This window comes from Calonectris borealis, chromosome 5 (genome assembly GCF_964195595.1).
Source record: "Calonectris borealis chromosome 5, bCalBor7.hap1.2, whole genome shotgun sequence".
NCBI classification, from domain to species: Eukaryota; Metazoa; Chordata; class Aves; order Procellariiformes; family Procellariidae; genus Calonectris; species Calonectris borealis.
Genome location: NC_134316.1, coordinates 16,969,707 through 16,992,906, shown reverse-complemented (window position 1 = coordinate 16,992,906; position 23,200 = coordinate 16,969,707). Strand labels below are relative to the sequence as shown.

The window sequence follows — 23,200 nt, the reverse complement described above, 5'->3', positions numbered from 1 at the left end:
TTCTGAGGACCACGCTCTTTCTTCCCCATCTGCCTACTTCTGTTTGCCTTGTTACTCTCCCTGGGCAAAGAGCCCAGAGAGATTTATGGTTTTTTCCTTATATATATATGTCCCAGACAATAAGTCTGTAGTGGACATTTCATACTATGTTATTTATAAATACTATATCTTTATTAAGTTATAACTGCAGTTCATGTTTACCATGAACATCAGTAAGCGCCAGAAAGCTCTAATCACGTGTCCAGACACAGTCATATTAAGGATCAGTTTTTAACAAAGTTATCTCCTTTGGCATTGCTCTCATTTGTCACGGTGCCAGGACTCTCTTGCCCTTCCCATTTTTCACTGAGCCAAAAGAAACATTATCAGCCCTTAGCTGTGAACTACTCTGACTGCATATGCAAAACACCTATTGATATACATTAGGGGGTTCTTTGCAAAGACTAAAACAAAATGGCAAAGTACTTCTGACCATTAGTGCACAACAGAAGGACAGCCCCTGCACGCAACCAGTCCCTGTGCATTGGCAGCAACTCAGAGCTTCAGCTGGAGTCCTGTGAAATGGACAGTTCAGGCTGTGACACGGCTCGCACAACATATGAATTACGCATGGATGCCTGATCATCGAGGGATTTATTGTACTGTTATTTGGATTTCTTTAAGAAAACATAGGAAAACAGGCTGGAATAATAAAAATGTAGCTTACCATAAGCATTTGAGAGTTATGAGGCACTAGCAAGATCAGTGCACATCAGAGACCTTTCACAGGTTTCAGATGTATTAACAAATGAATTATCCTGAGGGATAGGTCCAAAACAGTAAGACGTGCCATGTTACCACTGAAAGTGATGGTAAGATGGGTGGGGAGGGAGAAAATGCATGTAGGCAGTTTATTTGAAGTTCATCTTCTCTCCTGTAAATATCTTCTTCCTGGTGCAACATACAAAATGTTTTCTTTTAAGGGCTCTTTGTTAACCTGGAGCTGCAACTGCTGTGCCACTGTGGACAACCACTGCTTGAGAGAGTTTCAGTCCCTCTGAGGGACAATCCCAGGTGCAAGACCTAAATCTGAGCTTCCATGTAAGTCTGGCTAAAACGTGGAGCACCTGCCCTGGGGGTCCCAGTATAAGAACTGGAGCACCATGGCATGTGACACTCGAGACTTGTTTCACAACCAGGTGACTAGAAGAGTCTCCAACCCAACCCAAACATGAAAGAGAAAACTGAGAAGCCAGTTGCAGAAAAAGCCATAAACCCACCAGTACAGACAAGTAGAATATGATTTACTGCCTTTAGACAAGATTTGGTCTTCGACTTAAAATCCCTGTGCACATGAAGGCACTGGTGCCGCAGTCTGATCTAGGTGGGCCGTTTGGTGGGTATGGGTAGAGCATCCCTGACTTTAGCAGGGCTCTGGATGGACTCAGACTGGAATGAGCAAGGCAGCACCGCAGCCTGCGGGATCTGCATTGCGGGGCTGGGGTCTGGCTGGTGTGTAAATCTAAACATGCCACTAAACAGCCGTGTTTCCTGGCAATGGACACTGCGCAAGAGCAGAGCCCTCTTTGCCCAGCTTGGGACACTACAAAATGCACTCATCCCCAGTCTTAATTAGGACAGGATGAAGATCCAAAGGGATACATGCATTGAAGACAACAAGGACTGCAATATAAATGTTTCTATTTGAAATTAATCCTGTGGCACATATTTAGTGAGCATTTATGTTGTAAACAACTAGAATTATACTACTAGAAAAGAAAAATATTAAAATTCCCATAATGAAGCAATCAACAGCACTGGTCTAGAAAGGTCTCATTTCTGACTAGAAACATCAAAAGATGCTAACATAAAAAGTATAAAAAATAGGGTAATTCATTGTTCATAGATTCACTGGATCTGAATTACACTGATATATATCAGAAGTAACTTTCAAGATACTACAGCATAAAATACGTTTTTATATATGTCTGAATTCATGGAAAATAATTAACAGAATCCCTTGAAGTATTACACTATTTCAACAAATATGTCTTGAATCATGCCATCGAATTAAGTAATGAGCATAGAGATGAGTGTTATCTTTTAAGTGTTTTTCATAACATCTTTTCAGATTCAGAGGGATTTCTGGTTTTAGAAAGAAATCCTCTCTGCTTGCAGGTTACACGTCCACAGACATTCACTCTGTAGACATCCAGGCTGTTGCTATTACGAGCCTCCTTAGAAGATGCCGATTTAAACTTGTGCTTGTGGCTATAAAGCCTCAAACTACAGCTAAAACACAGCTCAGCTGTTTGCACAAAAATATGCAGCAGTTCTAATGAAGTAAAATTCATCCTGCAATCCTCCACCTACAGTCCCTTTTTCTAACTGGTTGGGGAGAGATAAAAATAGAATTGCAGGTAAAGCAACATGTAGAAAAAGACACTAAAAGGTGCTGTGATGCCCTTCACCACCCCAGCACTGACAGAGATGTGGCTGCTTCTCTAGTAATTTCTTCTACTGAATACATAATTTTGAGAATCTTTTTGACTTCTACATGACAAGAAAAAAAACATTTGCCTCTTCCCCTTTAGACATATGCCCTTAACAATCATTCTGCAATAACAGTAAGTTTAAACAGCACAGGACAGAAATAAATAATGTTTAAATGGACACTGATAAGCCAAAACGTCCAAGGTTGCTTCTTGTAGTCCAACAGAAAGCTGTTTTTAAAACAAAAAAAGGAAACAAAGTCATTCCTTTGTAATATTTTCAAAGTAAATGCTACAAATACTTCAGGATGCAAGTGACATAACCTTGAAATTGTCTTTAGGAGAAAGAAAATTGTTTGAATTTCTGTCCAAGCTGAGTGGACAAAACAAAAAACAAGCAGCAGAAACTATGAGAAGTACATTATATTTTTAATTCGGCATTAGTTTTAACACAGTGTTTTGAAGCCTGTCATTTTTAAACTAATGCCATTCAACTTCAGACAAGTGATACGGTGCAAGATGTCACCAGCTCTCCTAACGCCGAGGCTGGTCAGTGCTTGAACAGCTCGCCAAGGAAAGAAAGGTGATGTTGGCAAGCGACAGTAGATCAACCCCACGCCTCGAGTCAGGTCCATGCTTAGATGCCAAACACAAACAGTCTCTTACGATGAAGTGTTAATACACGGGTGTAAGAGTTCATTTGACTGCGGAGCTACTGGGCATGATTTGAATTTGGTGTAATTTCATCCATGCAATGGGACAGAGAGCCCAGACTTCTAATTTGTTAGAGAAATTAGGCATTGACCTTGTTAAAACTGCATGCTGAAACATGCAATCTGTACTTTGTCTTACCTCTCACTGCTCCTTTATTTCACTGCCAGGGTTTCCTACATCTGGAGCAGGTAGGTCTTCCTTCCATTGCTGACAAATACTGTCAGATATGAGAGTGCCCTTACGGAGACCTTCCCTACCAGAAGACTTATGTTTCTAGCATTATCTTTCCTTTCTTATACCTGGATCTGAATCTTTATTTTGAGGATTCGCATTTACAACTCTCAGGCCTATTTAACTTCACTTTTACATGGAATAGCATCACTTTGTGGTTCTACAGGGCTTCATCTAAGGTTTTCCAGGCAATTGAATCTTTCCAAATGTCACCTTAATCTAAAAGGAGCTCCACTGAAATGAACATGTCTACAGGCAGAATGAAATCCTGCTGAATACGGGGACAAGTTATGGAAGAGTTAAAGTAATGAACAGTTACAGCACCTTACTTTTGTCAGAATGAATGGATACATTAAAAAAAGGTTCCCTTCCATTTATAAAATTTCCATGTGTTTGAAAGGCATGTCAAACTATAGCAAACAGGCTGAATGTTCCTGTATCTTGTAATTAAAAAAAAAAAAAGATTACTCTCTGTAGTTCAGTGCAATGGTCATAAGAATTATGTTTCATATATAAATGGATAAACAAAAACACAGAGAGAAAAGTTTTCAAGAGTTCCTGACTGACTATGAGCACCTGCCTTTGGGTGTCCATGAGAGATGGATAAGGCCCCCAAACTAAAGATATGTATATACTCTCACTGACAGAGAGAGTCAACTACTATTAGTTAAGGACCCGTATTACCTCTTAAGACATAGACTTCAGGACCTGTTATCTCAGAGGAAGCTGAGTAACAACTATAGTTACCACTGTCTAAAGCACTGTCTAAAAGTCTGCATCTTAAGCATCCAAACGGGAAGACAAGCAAAATCAGAGAGCGCTGAGATTTTATGACCAAGTGATTCACCCAAAGGTACAAACTAAGGCAAGGATGGCGAGCCAGTGAGGCTGGTATTGCTCAGTTTATTTCTTTCGGCCTCTCATCACTGGTTTTTGCATTATTTCTGACAACACTACAGTATATTCGTGTGTAGCCCTCCAAATATGTTTGAAGGCCATGCAACCCTCAGCAGAGCAAGCCTGAGACTCAGGAAAGTATTTAAATCTACTGAAATCAAGGAATAAACACTTATGGATTTCTGTGGGTTCTGGATCAAACCCTGAGTGAGTAGCGAAATGATGAGTAGCAGGACTTTGGGCTCCCTGTCTAGTCCTCTGATAGAAGAATGGTAGGCTTCTACCATCCCAGCCCATGTATTCTATTTTTATATATATATATATATATATATGAAATGAACATTCAAACCGTAATTATTTTAAAATGGTGGTAACAGCACTTGTTTGCCAGAGATGGACAAAACATCTGACTGCACAAGTATTCATCACCACATATTTCATTCCAAGGAATGCAAGGAAAGATACGTACTACTAAATATACATTCAGAGTATTGCAAAGCACAGGACAAAAATATCATCTAAAAGAGAATAATTCCTGCTGAGGATGTTGCCTCTTTCTAGTGAGTGCAATTCACCACATAAGGAAGTATATTTTTGATGATCCTAAATCAAGCTTCCAGTAGGGAAGATTTTAAAATATTCTTGTGTTGTAACAAAATGTTCCTGCTGGTGTTATAATGAAAGAAAGAAGGAGAAAAAAACCCCATCTCCTGGCAGGAAATTAATTATTGAGCATTCCTCTGCTTGATGATGCGCTCCTACATTCTGCGCAGGCTCTCCATTTTTCTCTTTCAGTATGGGGAGAAATTCACTATGGAGAACATACAAACAGAACAAAGAGCACAAGAATATCAGTTTATTAAATGCATTTAGAAACCAAACAGACCTGGAGTGAGGAACTCAGTTTGTGCATCACCACACCTGGCGCTTATTCACTTATTACATTCCCCTCTCCTCTTCTCCATCAGATTGTCACTTTTGCTTCTGTTCTCTGAAATTACCTCTGTCAAGAACGGAAGCAGCGCGCCTGGCTTTTAGCATCACTTACCCGCAACAGCTTTGAACTATCACTTTCTTCATTGAAAAAATAAAATGGAAAACCTCAGATCTTGATGGAAAGGGAAAATAAAAGCCCATCATCATATGCCTATGTCTAAATATCCAGATGTAATTCCATTTTGAAAACCATTCTTTTTTTTTCTCCTATGTCCAGTCAGTTTAGCAAATTTCACCCCTGGCTGTCAGTTTTAGTCTCCGTGTGAAAAAGTTGAAAACCCCACGAGTGCCATAATTTCATCCATCAGTTACATGACAGAATATACAGTTCCTGAGGCTACTTCTGTACCCAGCACATGCATCTACAACAACTCCTGAATTCGGTGGGATCATATCACTGCAAAAGCACCTCTGTGAGAGCAGACACTTCCCAGTAACCAGCATCCTGGATCCTTCCTGGATGTGGAACTACCAATCTAGAGAGGGCAGATGCAACAGACTGAAACAGCATATGCCATCTTCAAATAGTATTTTACATCAGCGGTGCTCTATAGCTTAGCTAAGACATAATGAAGAACTTTTCAAAAGAAATGAGTAATTTCAGCTTTTAAAAAAGGAGGCAGAAAGGGTATGGAAAACTGCTACAGCAGATGGCTATATGATGCCTGCAGAAACTTTAATACCAGGTAGGCTGCTCAGGTGCTAGTGGTACCGTTTCTTGTGGTCATCACCACTTGGGCTCATCTCCTTGGGCTCTTCCATCAGCTGCTGGGCAGGACGGCTCACACACAGCATGACAGTAATGCCTCTATCTGAAGACCTCATATTTGGCTGGCTCTATGCATGAAGCAGAAGAAGGTGGTCAGCCTCCATCTCTGCATGCAGACATGCCAGTGTTCTGTATTGTTCGTATGTGCAAATATTTAGCTGCTGCCTTTAGTCCTCTCCTTACAACATAGTCCCTCTTGGGTCTATATTCATATCATGGGGAGCCCAGAGACCAGGAAGCACGTTCGCATATGTAAAGTATCCCATTGAAAGGAAGCATTCTGGAATAAAGCAAACCATCAGCTTCATAGCACCTAGCCTAAACACAGCTGGTCTTGCAAGAGAGCGCTGCAGGAGCAGAAGACACAGCAGCAGTCGGGGACCCTCACCACCTGAGGTCCTTCATGTGGCCCTGAGCAGGAGGGCTCTGCAGGAGCTCTGCTGGTGCTGCTGGAAACTCTGCATCATCCTCAGTTAGTTTTTCATCCTAGACTCATGACTTTCTAGCACATCAAAACTGTTAATGATTCTGCAACTGATAGACAATGATACTAGCGGTGATTCAGATTGCATTGCTTTGAGAGGAGAAAATGAATTTTGAATTATAAAGCAGAAGCAAGTTTAATTACTACATATGAACAGAGAGCATATGCTGGCATTTTACAAGAAACTATCCTGAAGAGAAGCAACGTGCTTTGCCACTGAGCTCCTGAGTGACAAAAATCACACTCTCCCGAGTATCAGACTCACCATCTGTAAAATGTTTTTCATCTCCAGAAGATAATGCCAGAACTATGTGTTACAAATCATATATACTGTAAGTGATAGATATTATCACTTGCTTTGGAGCAGCACCTTAGAACAAATGCCTCTTCTCCCCTATAATAGCCCCCACCAGGCATAAAACTTCTTAAAACTCTGTTTAGTAGTGCAAGCAAGGTGACAACTAATGTATCTCTCAAAATTCCTCTTGTATAGTAAGAAGCGAACAGGCGTTTTTTTTTCATGAACATAATGTTATTCAAAGGAATTTGCCCTGTAGGATGACATTCTCCTACAGTACTACAGGAATTTTAGAGAAGGCCGTGTGCATCTGTATAAATGCATTTTAAGTTCCAGAAAGGGAAATTAGTTTAACTCCTTCTTACATAAATGATTGAGAGGCAAAATGAAAAACATGTTATTCTTTTTAAGAACAGATTTCTTTTCTACTCCTTCTCAAAAAATGCCCATGAATTAACGATTAAATCTGGTTTAATCGCTACAGTTTTGAGCAAGAAGAGATCAGATGCAAGCCATCCATGCTGACACACAGAATCAAAAAGGACAGAGCCAGGAGTCAGAAATGTAGAATTACACTGTAATGAGAGACTGTCGAAACCCAAGGGGAGTTCAACCTGGAATCAACACCCCTGGCTGTACCCAAGATCTGAATTTCAGAGGTTATGATGATGCAGGTCTAAATGTTGTGGAGTGAACCCATCAGCAGTTAACTGCATTAATACAACATCAGAGCTGAAAGAATGGTTAATTTGGGTCTCTCTTCTGATAAATTATACGTCTTCTATAATCAAGCCAAACCAAAACTAATTTCCAGCAACTGCACTGCCTCTGCCAGTAGACAGTGCTTTAATATCATTATGCATAAACAGGAAGAGATAATGACCTGTAATTCAAGCCTATTATTTTTATGGAACATGAAGATATATTGCAGTGTAATGCGAGCCGTTGATTAAGATTGGTATGTTACATTAAACGAATTGTTCTCCCATAAACCACTACTGCTTTTTCTTCTGTCATCGATTCTGTCTGTCCTTGCCAATCACGAAGAGTTAGCTGGTGAGGAGCAAACATAACTTTGGAGGAACTACTACACTGATATCGACCTACACTGAAACCTAGATATTTGCATCCTTTCCGCCAGCACAGCCTGTGGCAGAACAGGAGAGCATCTCGTAGATGATTTATCCAAAAGCTCTGCCCATGTTTATTCAACAGTAGCTTATGAGAAGGTACATTAAATTGAGTACTCGGATAGCCATCGGCTTCCCTTCATATTGCGCCGATACGGACCTAAAGCCGTATCCTGACTGCGGCCGGTACCTCCAAATCCCCAGGCCGGAGTGGCAGGGCGGGCTCTGCCCCCAGCCGGCGGGGCGCCTTTGCCGGGCTCCGCGGGGAACGAAAGGCAAAGCTCCCGTTACCGCAGCGGCACCGCTCGCTCCGCATCGCCCAGCCGGCGAGGTCCGCCCGAGGGGGAGCGAGGTGAGCCGGCGCCTGCAGCCCCCTCCCCGACGGCCTCAGGAGGAGGCTGCGGGTGGCGGTGTCCCCCCGGGGCGGGGACACCGGCTGTGCCGCTCCCCGCCGCGGCATCCCCCGCCCCCGCGGAGCCCCCGCGCCCCGTCCCTCCCGCGGGGCCCGGCGCCGCTCGCCCCAGCGCCGGGGCTCTCCGTGGGCAGGGCGGGCCCGGCGCCGCGCTCGGGGGGAAACTTTGGCCCCGCCGTCCTCCCCCTCGGCGGGGAGGCTCCCTTCGGGGAGCCAGGGGAGCCCGCACCGGGCGGCCGGGCGGGCGGGCTGGGGAGCCCGCGGCAGCCCCGCGCCAGGGCGCGGGGAGAGGCGGAGGAGGAAGGACCGGCAGCGGGAGAAGGGGAGCGGGGCGGCGCGGGGGCGGAGGGAGGGGTTTCTCGGGGGTGTGGGTTTACCTTGCAGGTTCTGCACTCGGATGTCGCTGATGTGCCCGATGAGCTCCTCGCGCTGGAACCAGTCCCACTCCTGCCCGGCCATGGGGACGCGGGGCCGCCCGCTCCGGGGTCGGGCGGGGTGAGGGGGGCGGCGGGAGCCAGCGGCACCGCCACCGCCGCCTTCACCGGCACCGACGGCGGGCGCGGAGCGGAGCGGGCGGGGGGGCGGCCCCTCTCCGCGCCGCGCTGCGCCCCGCCTCGCGGCCCTCCCCTCCCGCCCGCCCGCCTCCCTCACTCCCTCCGCCCGGCCGGGAGCGGCGGAGCGCTGGCGCGCAGCGGGGCGGAGCGGGGCGCGGGTCGGGCCGTACCTCCGGCCGCGGGCAGCTTCCCGCCTGCCGCCCCCGCTCTCCCCTCACCAGCAACGGCGAGGCTCCCGCATCGCTTCCCCGGAGCGCGGCGTGGGCGGCAGCGCGCCCCCCGCACCGGCCGCCCCCTCGGGCGCAGCCGACCCCGGCCCCGGCGCTGCGGAGGCCCCCGCGACACGCGGCCCGGCGGCGCGCTGCCCCCGGCGGGAGCGCCTGCCCCGCCGCCCCTCGCCCCGTCCCGCTCGGGAGCGGCCTGTTGGCACTCGAAATAAATACGTTTTTCTTGCCGAGGCAGCAGGGGGGCTGCAAACAATACCGAGCGCCTGCCCGCTTTCTCCTTGCTGTGCCTGGGAACGAGGGAAGTGCCCTCCCCTGGAATAAATGTCATGCGTCCCCGGCAGAAATGGAAGAAGAAAGTATGAACGGCAGAGGGGTTTTCCTCGTGGAGGTGAAATAAGCACCACTATAAATTAAAACACTAATGTGCCGTTTGCATACTCATTTAGCCTGCTCTTGCTAGTCTATTTAGGCTGCAAATATCCTTTGCGGTGAATTTTCACATCGAATATCGTCATTTACACCGTTTTTCATCAAAACTGGACAGTAATTGTCATCAGGGCTCTTCAGTATCACTAAGATCTGCACTCTACAAACTTGGTGAACAGCATGAGCATTTCCTTTACATACAAGGCATTTCATTACAATATACCACTATTTGTGCTTTCATGCCTGCTTTCTTTTCAAACCATGAAGACTGTATAATGTAAACAGCAAATTTTGACGCAATCCAGTCAGACTAGTACAGCATCATTAGTTAGACTAGCAAAACACAAAAGCCGAGATCTACAAAGTTAGATATAAACAAACTGGGATCTAGAGATTGTGGCTTTTTCAAGTTGGAAGTGTTTATGTGATCCCAAGTAAATGCTTGCTCCACATAACCAATTGTTTCACGCAGCTCAGGAACGCAGCGCTCTTCCCACAGCCCGCTCCGGTGATTTCTCTATTACGACTCAAAATCAGATAGAGATGGTGAGAAGGCAAAGTCATCCATAAAGCATCTAATAGGTGAACTATTCGTCACCACTATAACATGCACCAGTCAACTATCCCAAAATCCGGTCTCCAAGAGTCTGGGACGGTCTTCAGCTGTTTACATATCAAGGCTAGAAAGTTTTGCACAAATGTAAGGACAGATGAATGCCATGCCAAAGAGATTGTAAACCTGAATGCAAGGAGCAAAAGAAACAGCTTGTGAAAAGGAAAACGCATCTGAACTCAGCCAGATTTGCACGCATCTCAATGCCGGGCTTTGACTTCATTTTGCGCCGGGAGCACCTATTTTTTCCAGGAGTTATCTGAGTGGGCTGAATGCATCAGTGCCGCGTTTAGAGGTGGAGCTGGAAACTGAGCCGGTGTGGCTGTGGGAAAAGCAGGTGAATGACTTCACAGTATTGGTGAAATACTGTGCACAAGGGACGGCTGGAGGTCCTTAGTCCACGCTGTTGCTCGAAGCAGGACTACTGCTGACACTGGATGGGGACAGCTGGGGCTTTGTCTCATCATGTGTGGGCACCCTCCAGGAGCTGGGGTTTCGTGACCTGTCTAGATAGCCTGTCCCAGTCTGCACTGGCCTGCTCATGAGACCTCCCAGTGGCCGCTTGCTGTGGTTGGTATGCCAGATGGAGAAAGGGAGTTGGTATGAGACGCAGGTAAATGAACGAGGAGAAGTGGAACAGCAGCAGAATCATAGAATCACAGAATCATAGAGTCATTTAGGTTGGAAAAGACCTTTAAGATCATGAAGTCCAATGGTTAACCTAGCATTGCCAAGTCCACCACTAAACCATGTCCCTAAGCGCCACATCTACACGTCTTTTAAATACCTCCAGGGATGGTGACTCAACCACTTCCCTGGGCAGCCTGTTCCAAGGCCTGACCACTCTTTCGGTGAAGAAATTTTTCCTAATATCCAATCTAAACCTCCCCTGGTGCAACTTGAGGCCATTTCCTCTTATCCTGTCACTTGTTACTTGGGAGAAGAGACCAACACCCACCTCGCTACAACCTCCTTTCAGGTAGTTGTAGAGCGCGATGAGGTCTCCCCTCAGCCTCCTCTTCTCCAGACTAAACAGTCCCAGTTCCCTCAGCCGCTCCTCATCAGACTTGTGCTCCAGGCCCTTCACCAGCTTCGTTGCCCTTCTCTGGACACGCTCCAGCACCTCCATGTCCTTCTTGTAGTGAGGGGCCCAAAACTGAACACAGTATTCGAGGTGCGGCCTCACCAGTGCCGAGTACAGGGGCACGATCACCTCCCTGCTCCTGCTGGCCACACTATTTCTGATACAGAAAGTGGACACTGAGGTGCAGCAGAAGGAGCAAAGGTCAGAGGAAGCAATCCAGTAACTCCTCACTGCCAGCCCCACCTGACGTGTGATGTTATAGCTGTGATTCATTGCACATTTTTCTGGGCCTAATTACTGCCCTCACCCTGCTCCCTGCGCCTGTGCGAGAGCTGCCAGCTCCACTATCGGGGCGGCTGAGGGCGCAGGCCCGCTGCCTCTGACATCTCCAGGCCTGCCGGGTAGCTGCATTTGACCTGCACAGTTTGGGTTTCAGGGTCAGGCTGGGTTTAAGATGTTGTAAATGATTAACATTGTGGGCACGGGCAAGTTAAAACTTCCGCTTAGGGAGAGGAGAAAGGCATTAAACCTTTCCTACCTGGGAAAGCATCTGCTCTGCGGAGCCCCATCCTCTGAAGGCAAAATGGCAGCGGCTGGTGTGGTCCGGCACAGGCTGGGACTGCCCGCTCTTCCTGCGCCGATGGGAGGCGGGAGCACGGACACCGCGGCCTGCCCTCCTCCTGACGGTGAGTCAGGCAGGGCCTCAGCCTTGGCCTGGGGTCCCGGCCCATCTGGCAGGTTCGGCCACTCCAGTTTCTAGCCCAGCACATCAATATAAGCTGCATCGACCTCATCTTACATTAATACGCTGGGCTGAGAGCTACTGTGAATGAAAACTGGTGCAGTTTCACTAAGCGGGTGTGCAGCTCTGTCCCAGGAGGCAGCAGCCGTGTCGCCTGCATTTCTCCATCCAAGACTTTCAGATAGCTCTTCAGCACCTTTCCCAAACCAACTTTGCAGTTAGCAGAAGCCCTCATAGATAGAACCTCCTCTGAGATGGTTGTAAAAAAATTGCGATATATGCAGAGCTAAGTGCTCCAAAATGAAAAGCTCTAAAATTGTAAGGACACTAAAAAATTGTGAGATCAAAAGGGGCATCCTTTATAAACATTTTTCTTTAAGTTTTTACGTTCTTCCCTGCAACCATGTGGCCTATGAATCAGATCAAGGAGAAAGTATGAAACCTGAGATTCTCACATAAAGCCAGAACTCCAAACGTTATGTTACTTGTCATAAAATCTGTAAATGCTTGTGGGAAATTATCTGTGAAAATACTATATGCCTTCTAAGAAGTAACTGATTATATACAGTGAAGAGTAAAGAACGTCTTTTAAACAAAAAGTGATTTCAGATTTTATTATTAAAGTTCACTTGTCTTTTGATGTTTAAGGACAATTCTATAACTGAAAAAGCAGGTTACATTTAATTAAGTCCCTTGGCTCAGACTTGTTACTTAGGGCAACACTGTAAACACTTGGCAGAGATTCTGAACTATAATAACAGGTTTATTAAAAAAAGATTTTGGTCACATATGAGAAGACAAGGAGTCTAATAGGAAGTTCATGGGGAACTTACCACTGTTCTGCATCACCTTCATCTTTTTTCTTTTTAGTGTGTGCAGAATAAAGATGTTAAAAAGCTTTCAGTTTACCATCCTTTGCATATCTTACCTGTGAGTGACTTAATGAGTTGAATTCTCAGTTTGAGTAGAAAATTTGTACTTGAAGATTGTCTGATAGTAACAACAAAACCCTCAAATCCTACAGCTAGGCTTTGTGCCTGTCCAGATGGAGCGTGCCTTGTGGCTCCTGCTAAAACGGCAAGGGAAGGTGTCTGACACAAAGGAAGCTATTTATGGAATTAAGGAAGATATTTATGCCATTGTAGCTAAATTGCTTTGGCTTTACAAACGGAGTTCCCCATATGAACAGTCATTCCAGGAATGGATTATGTTCTGGCTTTGTTTAAACCAATTCCAGACTAATGGTAACCAGAAGAAGATGTTGTCTATCTTGCAATAGGTACGTCCATGTGAGGACATCGTGTGTATTCAACCCAAACTTCAGAGAAGTGTAATTTCCTATCCAGGCATGCCTTAGCCATCCCTGGCTAGTCTGGTCAAAGAGCTACAAAAATAACTCCACGCTGATCCCTGCTAGACCTCCCTCTGCCCACATTCCCAAAACATCCTTGCTGAAGGCCACGGGCCTGCAAGGTGCTCCTCTGCCCATGACAAATAGTGTTTCTGGAAAGGTGGTGGGCATTTCAGTCCTGCCCCCACACTACTGGCATAGCCCTCGAGCTTTTGCATGCTCTTCTGGCTCGTTAAAGGGGCTACAGAGAAGGTGAGGATCTCGCTCAATTTTTAGTCTGTTTAGTTTTTCTGAAGTCTTCCTGGAAGAGGACTGAAAATGGAGGCTTTCTTACCCTATAGCTGAATGAGGAAAAGGGAGGAAAGTTGAAGTCTGTAACACAAGACAGTAATCCAAATTCTTATTTAACTCTCATATTTCACAGATACAGTACAACCTGACCTGAATGGTGACTCCATTTCAAGGCAATAATCATGCAACCGAAGGTCTCAACAGCACTTCATTTTCCTTGTTTAGCCCGTATCTGAAACACCAAGGAGTGCCAACCATGAGAAAAGACTCATTAGCTGTGCCAGATGAATAGCTAAGTGAAGATTTCGTTTCTATTACCCTGTCCGACAGCAGCCACCCCTTAGTCTGGCTCCTCTGCCCACACACATGTAAACAATGGGAGGGGTACCATGTAAAATAGACTTTCAAAGCAAAATACAGGAAAAGTCAGGAGAAAAAAGACAGTCTAATTCAACCAAGTAAACAGGAGACACTCAGGAAAAGGTGCAAAAGGAATGAGAAAGATTGTAATAAGAGGATTAAGCAACTGGCGGAAGTGAGATCATGCGCAAAAAAATACATAAGCTATAAAATGTAAGTGCTTTATGACTTTTTCTTTAAAAGCAAGGGATAGTACACTAAAATGTATGTTCTACTTCGCCAACCAAAGTTTGATAAAAAGCAATGAATTAATTGATAAAATTGATGTAGTCAATAAAACAAATACCAGCTGAGAAAGAGGAGTGCTATGCCCCACTAAACCAGTCCTCATCTTGGTCCCTTTCAGATGCTAACAGAGGAAGAGGTGTGGCAACTCTTGGCCCTGCCTCGATCTACTGCTGAGCATATGTTCAAACTCTGGATGTTGACCAGCCTCCCTTCTTCTACTCTGTTGTGTCTTCTCTTTCATCAACTCCCAGAAGTCCACCACTTGGGCCATACTTATGAGCCACACTGATTCACGATAATGGCAATAAGTAGACTATGGGACTTGCTAGAAGATCTCTATGCGCTTTAAATAAGTTTCACCACACAGTCTCCAAAAAATGCCAGGAGTTACAGTGGCTTCTAACTTGGATATGTTCAGCTGAATTTGTTTTATTTGCTTGCTACCAAGGTGAAGTTTGTACCAACAGTAGCAAAATGCACTTTCCAGGGAGCAGTGGTATTTTCAAGACTGGGTCTTTCGGGGTGATGGTGTCACATCAGGGACAGCTTCCATGTGCAACAGCTGTGCAGGTGAGGTCCTTGTGATTCTTCACCAGGGCAGCTGGTGTGGTGGGAGCAGGGTTGTGTGGGTCACTCCCAGTCCTTCCTCTGTTGTTGTTTTTTCATTTGCTTTGGTGAGCATGGTTTATTTTAAGGTGTGATTTATTGAGAACATGCACGCTTTATATGGCAGAGGCAATGGGAAAGGTCCTTCCCTGGCCTGCAGGCTGGTTTTCTTACATTCAGTTTGGTTTTCTGCTATTCTTTCATGCAGTCTGAAGGTTGGAAGAAAAGGAGGGTAGTTATGTAAAACTCATTTGAATATTATGTACTTGTGGAGCTGATTTGTTTCTGTTGCCATGGGCCTTTTGTTCAAAATCTCCTCCTTTACTAGGGCAAAACCATTCCTTGATTCAGAGAAGAGACACTAAAAACTCCATCTAGTTTCTGGAAACTTGTTTGTTATTTTTCCCTTTTTTCCCCTTCCTATTTTTCCGCTGTTTCTGATGGATGCAGAATGCAGTTCGTCTCATCCATGGGACGGTATTGTGTAATTCTTTCCCTTTGAGCCTGACTTGCTCTCAGTCGTATGTGACCAGCTGAATTCAGGACCTTCAGATTCCCTTCTGTACGCTCCAGCATGCTATGAAGATTTATTGCTCCAGTAGATACTGAACAAAGGTTGCAATGTGTAGCAGTAAGGGAACCATTTTTCCAGATATAGATGTTATGTAGCACCATAAAGGCCAGGAAAAAGACCCATGAAGCAAGGCTTTCATCTTGAGAGCATCTGAGTGTCTCCTAGGAGTTTCCAACTCTTCCACAACCTGCTCCCATAACTTGAGTTTCAGTGTTTCATCCTATCTGATCTCAATGCAAAAAGGTAGAGATGCCAGCCTGGCGCAAGCAGCAGCTTAAACAATGACTGAAGAAACGGAGGAGCCTATGCTGTGTACAGCTTACTTCATGGAAGGAGAGAAGGACAACACAGCAGTGATTTGGTATGGTGAATATTTCTGTAGATGATCATGCCTGACGGTAAGATCCTATAGAGCTATCTAAGCTGGTGAAGTTGTGCAGGAAGAAACAACCCAGCCACAGCTGAACGTTGCTCAGGGCAGGCCAACTCACTCTGCTGCACAATGTTCAGCTTCAGGTGATCCTAGCTAGCCAGGTTACCTTCTTCTGCCTGAATTACCTTGATTAGAGAAACTTGGGGTGCTTTCACTGCATACACAACAGATACAAGTCAAGGCCTCTGCAATAATATTCACTGGGAAAGACTATTTCTGGACATAACTACAAATATTTAACACAGTGCAAATTATAAATCAACTGTCTCCGATACCAACCAGAAGTGAATGCTTCAAGTAGAAAATGGAGATTGCATGGTCTACTTTTTACCCCGTGAATGCTAGGACTGGAAGCAGGGCAGCAGGTAGTTATTACAGTGTTTAAGCACTGCAGTTGCAGATGCTATAAAAATAATGATAACATTGCTGGTTTTTATATGCAGCTTTCCAGCTGCAGATCTCAAATCTCTTGTATATTGCCATTTTCTGTAATTTCCTGGCTTAACCTGCCTGAAACAAAATCTACAAGCCCTGAAATAATATTTGATGGTATAGAAAACAACCTACATATTTTTGCAATAAAATATTTGTGGAAGAATGAATTATGTGTGATCTATACTGTGTACTTCATCATAATAACAAAATGAATTAGTTTCTTAGAAGCAAGCAAGCAAGAAGGCTCCTTTTGAACTGCCTGACCTCTTTCACAGCACTGAAGATGTCAAATATTCTCCAGATGCAACATTCAGCTAAATCGCCTGTCGATGCAGCTCCCTTCAGAAGCAATTCAACCTTTCTCCTATTTGTTTGTTTCTATTTGAAGAAGTGGTTTCAATTTTACATCCAATGTCAAGTCAGCTTGACTGTGAAAGAGATGTGAGAAGAGATTCCTTTCCCGGGCTTCCCAAACAACATTAGCTTTGCAAATAGCAGAAATACATAAAAGTTTCAGATGGAGGGGCAGGTCCCCGTAGATGATAAATAAGCTGATCATTTCTTGAGGTAAAAAGTGGATGACTCTCATGCATAACCTGCCAGGCAGAGGCTTTTGCAGTATGAGATGCACTAATGGTTCCAAGCTCTTTCGGAGCAGGCATTTTCAAACCTTACTTGTATTTCACTGAATATTTAATGTCACAGTTCTGCCAGAAGCCTCTGAAAATAGGGAGAATTAAAACCCAGCAGTGATTCCTTAGCAGAAAGAGATTGATGATTTTGAAAGTTTCCCTCTACCGTGTTTCAAAGTGTGACCTTGAGGAGTGCTACCAATGTCAGACATGACCTTGTGGTTGCTGTAGACGGCAGTTTAGAAGTCATGGTTGGTGGTACTTCACCTGACCACAGTTAACTGCAAGCACCTATCAGGGTTTATCAACCTCTAACCAATATGATATTAAAGACTAATCACTTTAAAAGTCACGTTAGAGGACACACAGTGGAGCCTTTGCTTAAGCAAATTTTGATGTCCCTGCTTTGTTGGGGTCAGCAGGGCCCTCAGTGTTGGATTGGAGAGCAGCACCCCAGTAAGAATGTGTTTCTGGTGAGAGGTGACTGCCTGCTTCCTATCACTGTGCATTTGGTGAAGGGGGACGAGAATAGATAAGAATCAACTCTGGCTTTCAAACACATCCTTTAAACAGAAAGCTCTGGAGAGAAAACAAAGAGTGGTATTTGCAGGGTGTGAGGCACCAGAAAAACCTTCCAGCACTCAGTTTGTACGTATTTGTGTGCGCATGAGCAGAGAAATGTGGGGTGAAGTGATAACTTGCCAATGGTTCAGCATGGGGATTTCATTAAAGTTGCCTCTCCCCATGTCCAACCTCCCCCTGCATCGCCCAGTCGTACCTGGACCGCAGAGATGAGTGTTGAGGGGCTAAGAAACTGATGGATTTGTATGTATTTATGCATTTTTTTTCCTGGTTTAATAACTTCTTTGCAAAAATGAACAGCAGTTAAGGAGGAAGACGAGTATGAGGCATCACTTGGCAAATATTCTTAAGTCAGCTTTGATGGAAATGTACTTTGCTTCTGAGAAAGGCTCAGGTATACATTCATTTATGTTATAACTCCCTTGACTTGAATTGGCAGATCATAGTACAAAATTCAACTGGTGTAATTTGAAAAGAAAGTTTGGAGATAGAAAACACTGTAATTCTCCCCTTAGAAGAACTGGTAAAAAAAAAAAGAAAAAGACATGGTGCAATCTCCTGCTTGTCAAAACCAACACAGTAGTGCGTGATGGGTTTGAATGGAAACCCCAACAGCAGTAAGTTTCCAAGACTGTAGAGCTGCCAATGTAAAAATCTGCCAAATCTTCTAGATTTGGTAAGATCTGGTAAGGCTGCCCAATTGCCCACAGCTTGAACAATCAAGGATTTTCTTTGTTATATCTCATGTGGTTTTGTACAAGTCAATAGCTTATCCCATTTGATTCAAACAAACTTTTTTGGGAGCTCTTCCAGGTTCCAGGATGAGGTGAAAGCATGACCACCTGCCATCACGCTGGAGAGTTTTGCCTTTTGTATTCAGTGATTTTTACCTGCTTTTACACATCTTGTTGCATTGTATTACACTATTAATTAAAAAAATATGTATCTGTCCAGGAGCTCTTTCTTATGATAATTGCTGAAATACCATTGAAGTCTTTCACGAAGAGGCAAAAGTGTTCAGGGCTCTTCACGCATATAGTTAATTTTCTTCTTGAGAAGAAAACACCGGGCATAGAGGGGTTTTTAAATGCACTGGGGACAAGAAAGACAAAAACCAATAGCCAGAAGCTGAAGCCAAGATGAATCCAAATGAGGAGATTTTAATAGTGAGTCAGTCATCCAGAGAAATGACCATTTGCCAACTCTTACTGTCTCCAGAGAGAGAGCATGCCTTTCTAGAAGATGTGCCATACTCAAACACAGTACAGTTTATTCAAAAGTGGGTTAATTGTGCGAAGTGTAATGGCCTGTAATATAAAAGCCGGATCAGAGGATCTGTCTAATGGTCCTTTGCCTTTAGTTTGGTGAGGTTTATCTTAAAAAGGTATTCTTGTTCTTTTCATTTTTCCATCTCTTACACAGACTAGGTCGAAGTTTTAATTCCATTCCTTACAGAATTCTGCCTTGGAAAATGAAGCCATTGAGTAAAGCAGAAGTAGTAACAGCAACTGCGAAGTGATAACAGTTTGCAGCTAGTGCTCAGCCAGTGGGAATTGATTCACTCATTCACAAAGCTACAAAGCTGCCGTCAGACGGCACTCAAACAGATTGCGATTAGGTCCATTGACAAAGGTGAATGGTTTGATGGTAATAATTTAATCCTCTGCTATCAGTTCAGCAAGACAGTCACTGAAACACACAGTAACTCACCATTTTCTTCTCACTGCTGTTGCAAATGATATTAGCTTAAAAATCCTTTTTCCTGCCAGGAAGAGAATTTTTGAGAGGGATGAAGTATGGTTTTGGCTTCAGCAGTAGTGGAAGAAACCTAGGAAAACGTGCTTCAGTTGTATCCGAAAGGTGAAAGGGCCAAAATGGAGGGGGGGGGGGAATTTTAAAAAAGAAGAAAAAGAAAAAAGTAAGTAGTGCTTATTGTTTTGAGAAATCTCATGATTTCTGAGTTGATTTCAACGATCTCTGAGCAGCTGCAAGCGCCAGTATGGTCCCCCTTTCCTGTACGGCTGAACAGACAATATATCATTTTTAAATCAGTTCTCAGCTGATAGGGAAAGGATTACAATCTGTTTAATAGTGCCTTTACCGCAGACAAGTAGACACCATTCTGAAGGAAGAATATTGGGTACACAGTTAATTTCCTGAGACCGAAGGAGACAGGCCTGCAGCCATCAGTTATATTCGGGAGCACCATGGCGTGTGTGCGGATTGCACCCCACAGCAGTGGCCCTACGTGCACAACCACAACAGTGTCAAGTCTCACCTAATGCATTTTATGTACTGTAAAAGCCACAGCTTTATTCCCGCCCTGGTCTTTGACTTCTGACAGCTCCGTCTTTCTCAGAGAGCTGGAGTAGCAGCACACAATGCACAATATAACACATCTCTTGCTGTTTCTTCCCACAAACCAGCCATTGAGCACTGGTCAGGAGCCATTAGCACTCAGTTCAAACACAATGTAAATTCTATGAGAACTCATTGTTTTTATAAAGATCACATGCAATTTGTTGCCAAGCAGCCTACGCAAATATTTAAAGCCTGCCTCTTTCTCCACACAATTTTTAAAAAAAACAAAACAAAAATAACAGGAGCTCTTACTTTGTGCCATAAAGGCTGAGAGGGAATTAACCTCTTCCTGCACAGGTCCCAGACACTGGGGTGATGGAATTACTGCCATCTGCATGCGTTTCATGGGTGTGATGCTGGAGAGGACTTGACTTGGAGGCTGGCTATGTATTTATTGGCTTGGTTTGAGATTGTCATACATTTTGCCAATGCTATGTGGGTCTTCCCAATTCACTCCCCTCTTGAGAGGTAATATTTTCTGGCTAACCTTGATGTAATTACCTGATTCCTAATGACCACCTCCTCATCCCAAGCTACCTCCAGGGTCCAGGTCCATTTAGGAAGAACTGCTACATTTGATCATGGTTTTCTCCCTCCCTCCATCCCTGCTGTCGTTCATATCTAAGTACATGCTTAGCTGCTTTGCTGAATCGTCAGACAGGAACAATGTCCTGTCTGTTAAAATGAGATAAGAGTACCAGCTCTAGATTTTTGTTTAGAAACTTGGAAGTAGACACATTTTAAAAAATACTTGTAATTATTTTTACTTCTACCAGACTTCAGTTTCACCAATATGAGTTATCAGGCTAGGTTTTTCTGTCTGTGGAAACAGTGTCCAGGCACGGGGCTGTCTAGTCACCCAAGAATTATCATCGATATCACACAGGATAGACCTCTTATGAAAAGCAGACCAGGTACAAATATAAGCAATGGCTCAAATCCCAGCTGCATTTTTCCATAGGAACAGGCCTTCATACAGTGTGTACCTTTGTGTGTGCAACTGCAATACTCAGGAGTCATTTCCCAGCCAAATGAAGGCTTGATGGCCTGGATCAGTAACCCCAGGGTCTGATTGCAAGGAGACATCTATGATCTGTGAGGAGTGAGGATTTTGAAGGTAATGAGGATGGCCCTAAGAACTGCTTTGAAAGTTCTCCATTCATTTCCCATAAATACCTATAGAATAAGAGAAAGACTGTTTTCAGGACATTTTCTGACCACCTCTCTCTCACATTTGATTTCTTAGGTTCAGCTGTTATTCTGCTTTTTGAAACCCAAGTTTCATGCTCAGAGCAGAATCACATAAGTACGATCTGAGTTCCCTGAGGTTGTAACTTATATGATACATCTCATATAAGTTTTTAATCAGTTCCTCCAAGCTGATTTCAGAATTGCCTGGAACCATTGCAAACGCCATTTAGGGTGGCCTGACCTATTTTTTGCCAGACAAATTTTAAAACTGGTTGGAAAGTATCCCCATTTTAGCAATGACCTTGTTAGTTATAATCAGGTCTTGATCCTATAATATCTATTAATATAATAATTTTCCTCAAAATGTCATTTACCCACATGTTCATAAGGACGTAATATCCTGCAGCTTGCATAACAGAAGTAGAACTGAGAGATCTTACCATGGCTTCTAGTTCTATAAAAATGCAAATACCTACAGCAAATGTGCCATGATTATCATGGTGGTAACATTAATTATGCGCGTAACTGTTCCCTGCATCAAGACATTAGTGTGTAAAAGCATAAACAATTCTGGAGATTTATCTTACTTTTAACTGTATTTACTGGCTGTGATTGTCTGTATTTCCTTCAGTGAGTGCAGGAAGCATAGACTAATAGACAGGTTTTCCTTTTGTTTCCAGTTTGCTTCCCCTGTGTTTCTCATGCATTGCCAATGAGATCTGCAGTACACCCAAATGAAAAGGATCATTTAAATTCACAAGAAGCAACTGAAAGTAACCAATAAACGCTATTTAAAGAAAACATACATGGCAGCTCTTCTTCACTCTGGAAAATGGGAGCACAGGGTTGGGCAGACAGGGTCAGCCACAGGGGGGCATCTTGTCCGATGTCCTCTCCTGGAACCGTGACTAGCACTGGGAAAATCAAAAGACGCAAGAACCTCTTGCTAAGCAGGCATGAATTAGTCTGTCCCCTGTGTGGGAAGCCTTGTTGGTTCCTTAAACAGAGATTGGCATAAAAGAAGACACATTATGTTTAACGTTGCTTCTGGTTTTTTTTGGTCAATGCTAACTAATGCAATTCTGGGTATTAGTGTTACCTACACACAGATCTGATAACAGGTTAAATTGGGCAATGGGGAACTTTTGAATTTGTCCTAGGAGCAGCTTTTGTGCTGCCTCGTTGTGTGAAGAGGAATGACTGATTTCATCTCCCCACCCTCACTTTTCAGGCAAGGCCCTCTTTTCTGATGTTACAAGATGGGGAAAACCAAAGCTCCGGCAACAGTCCTGATCTGTAGATATCTTTGTTACGTCCGCCCTGCAACCCTTTGGCTGTCAGCCTGGTAGCTTTTCTGGGAGGGTGGTCTCCATGCTGGCTAAAGGCCACTTTTCTTCTCCTTCCCTCCTCTCTACGCATGCTCCGTCCCCTGCTCTACGCATGCACATGCACCCCTAGGGTAGGAAGGGCCAAGCCGGTGGGAGCCCTACCGGGACCAGCAGATGAGGACCCCGCTTTCCCACCACACATCCACCATGCTCCGTGTTACAAACACACGGGAGGGGTCTCCGCAGAGATCTGTGCTGTTTGCAGGCATCACGGTGCAAGGCCTGCTTCAGACAAGAGTCTCACTTCAGACAGACTGTCACTCTAAAGGTCCCTTCTGGCGTTAAAACCTGCAACTCCTGAAGAAATTGCCTGTACTACAGTCGGGCGATTGCAAGATGAATTTCTGTATGTCTGATGATTAATGCACCATCTGGCCGTCAAAGGAGACGAGGAACCTCAGCCAGGAAGCAAATTTGTAGTCCCCGCGGTTGATGCCGAACATCGCCGCTCACGCCCGCGTGTGCGCACCCTCCCGCTTCGGGGGCGGGAGCGGCGGCAGCCCCGCGGGGGGAGCGGCCGCAGCCCACCGGCCGCCGGGCAGGGCGCGCACCCCGGGCAGCCGCCCAGCCCTGGGCACCGCTGCCCTCTCCTGGCGCCCACGAGCATCTCGGCTTGCTTCGGGTGGCGAACTTTTAGACGTGGCACTCGGGCGTGGGAGT

The 23,200-nt window shown here is 44.7% G+C and overlaps 1 protein-coding gene across 1 annotated transcript in view; it reads right to left on the bottom strand.

The window, feature by feature from the left end:
- The window catches only part of CLMN (calmin), a 76,947-nt gene extending 67,940 nt beyond the window's left edge, over positions 1 to 9,007 (bottom strand). The window contains exon 1 of the mRNA XM_075151175.1: positions 8,780 to 9,007. Within this exon, the coding sequence (XP_075007276.1) occupies positions 8,780 to 8,861 (82 nt within the window). The 5' untranslated portion in view covers positions 8,862 to 9,007. The remainder of the gene's footprint in view (positions 1 to 8,779) is intronic.
- Positions 9,008 to 23,200: the final 14,193 nt, after the last annotated feature.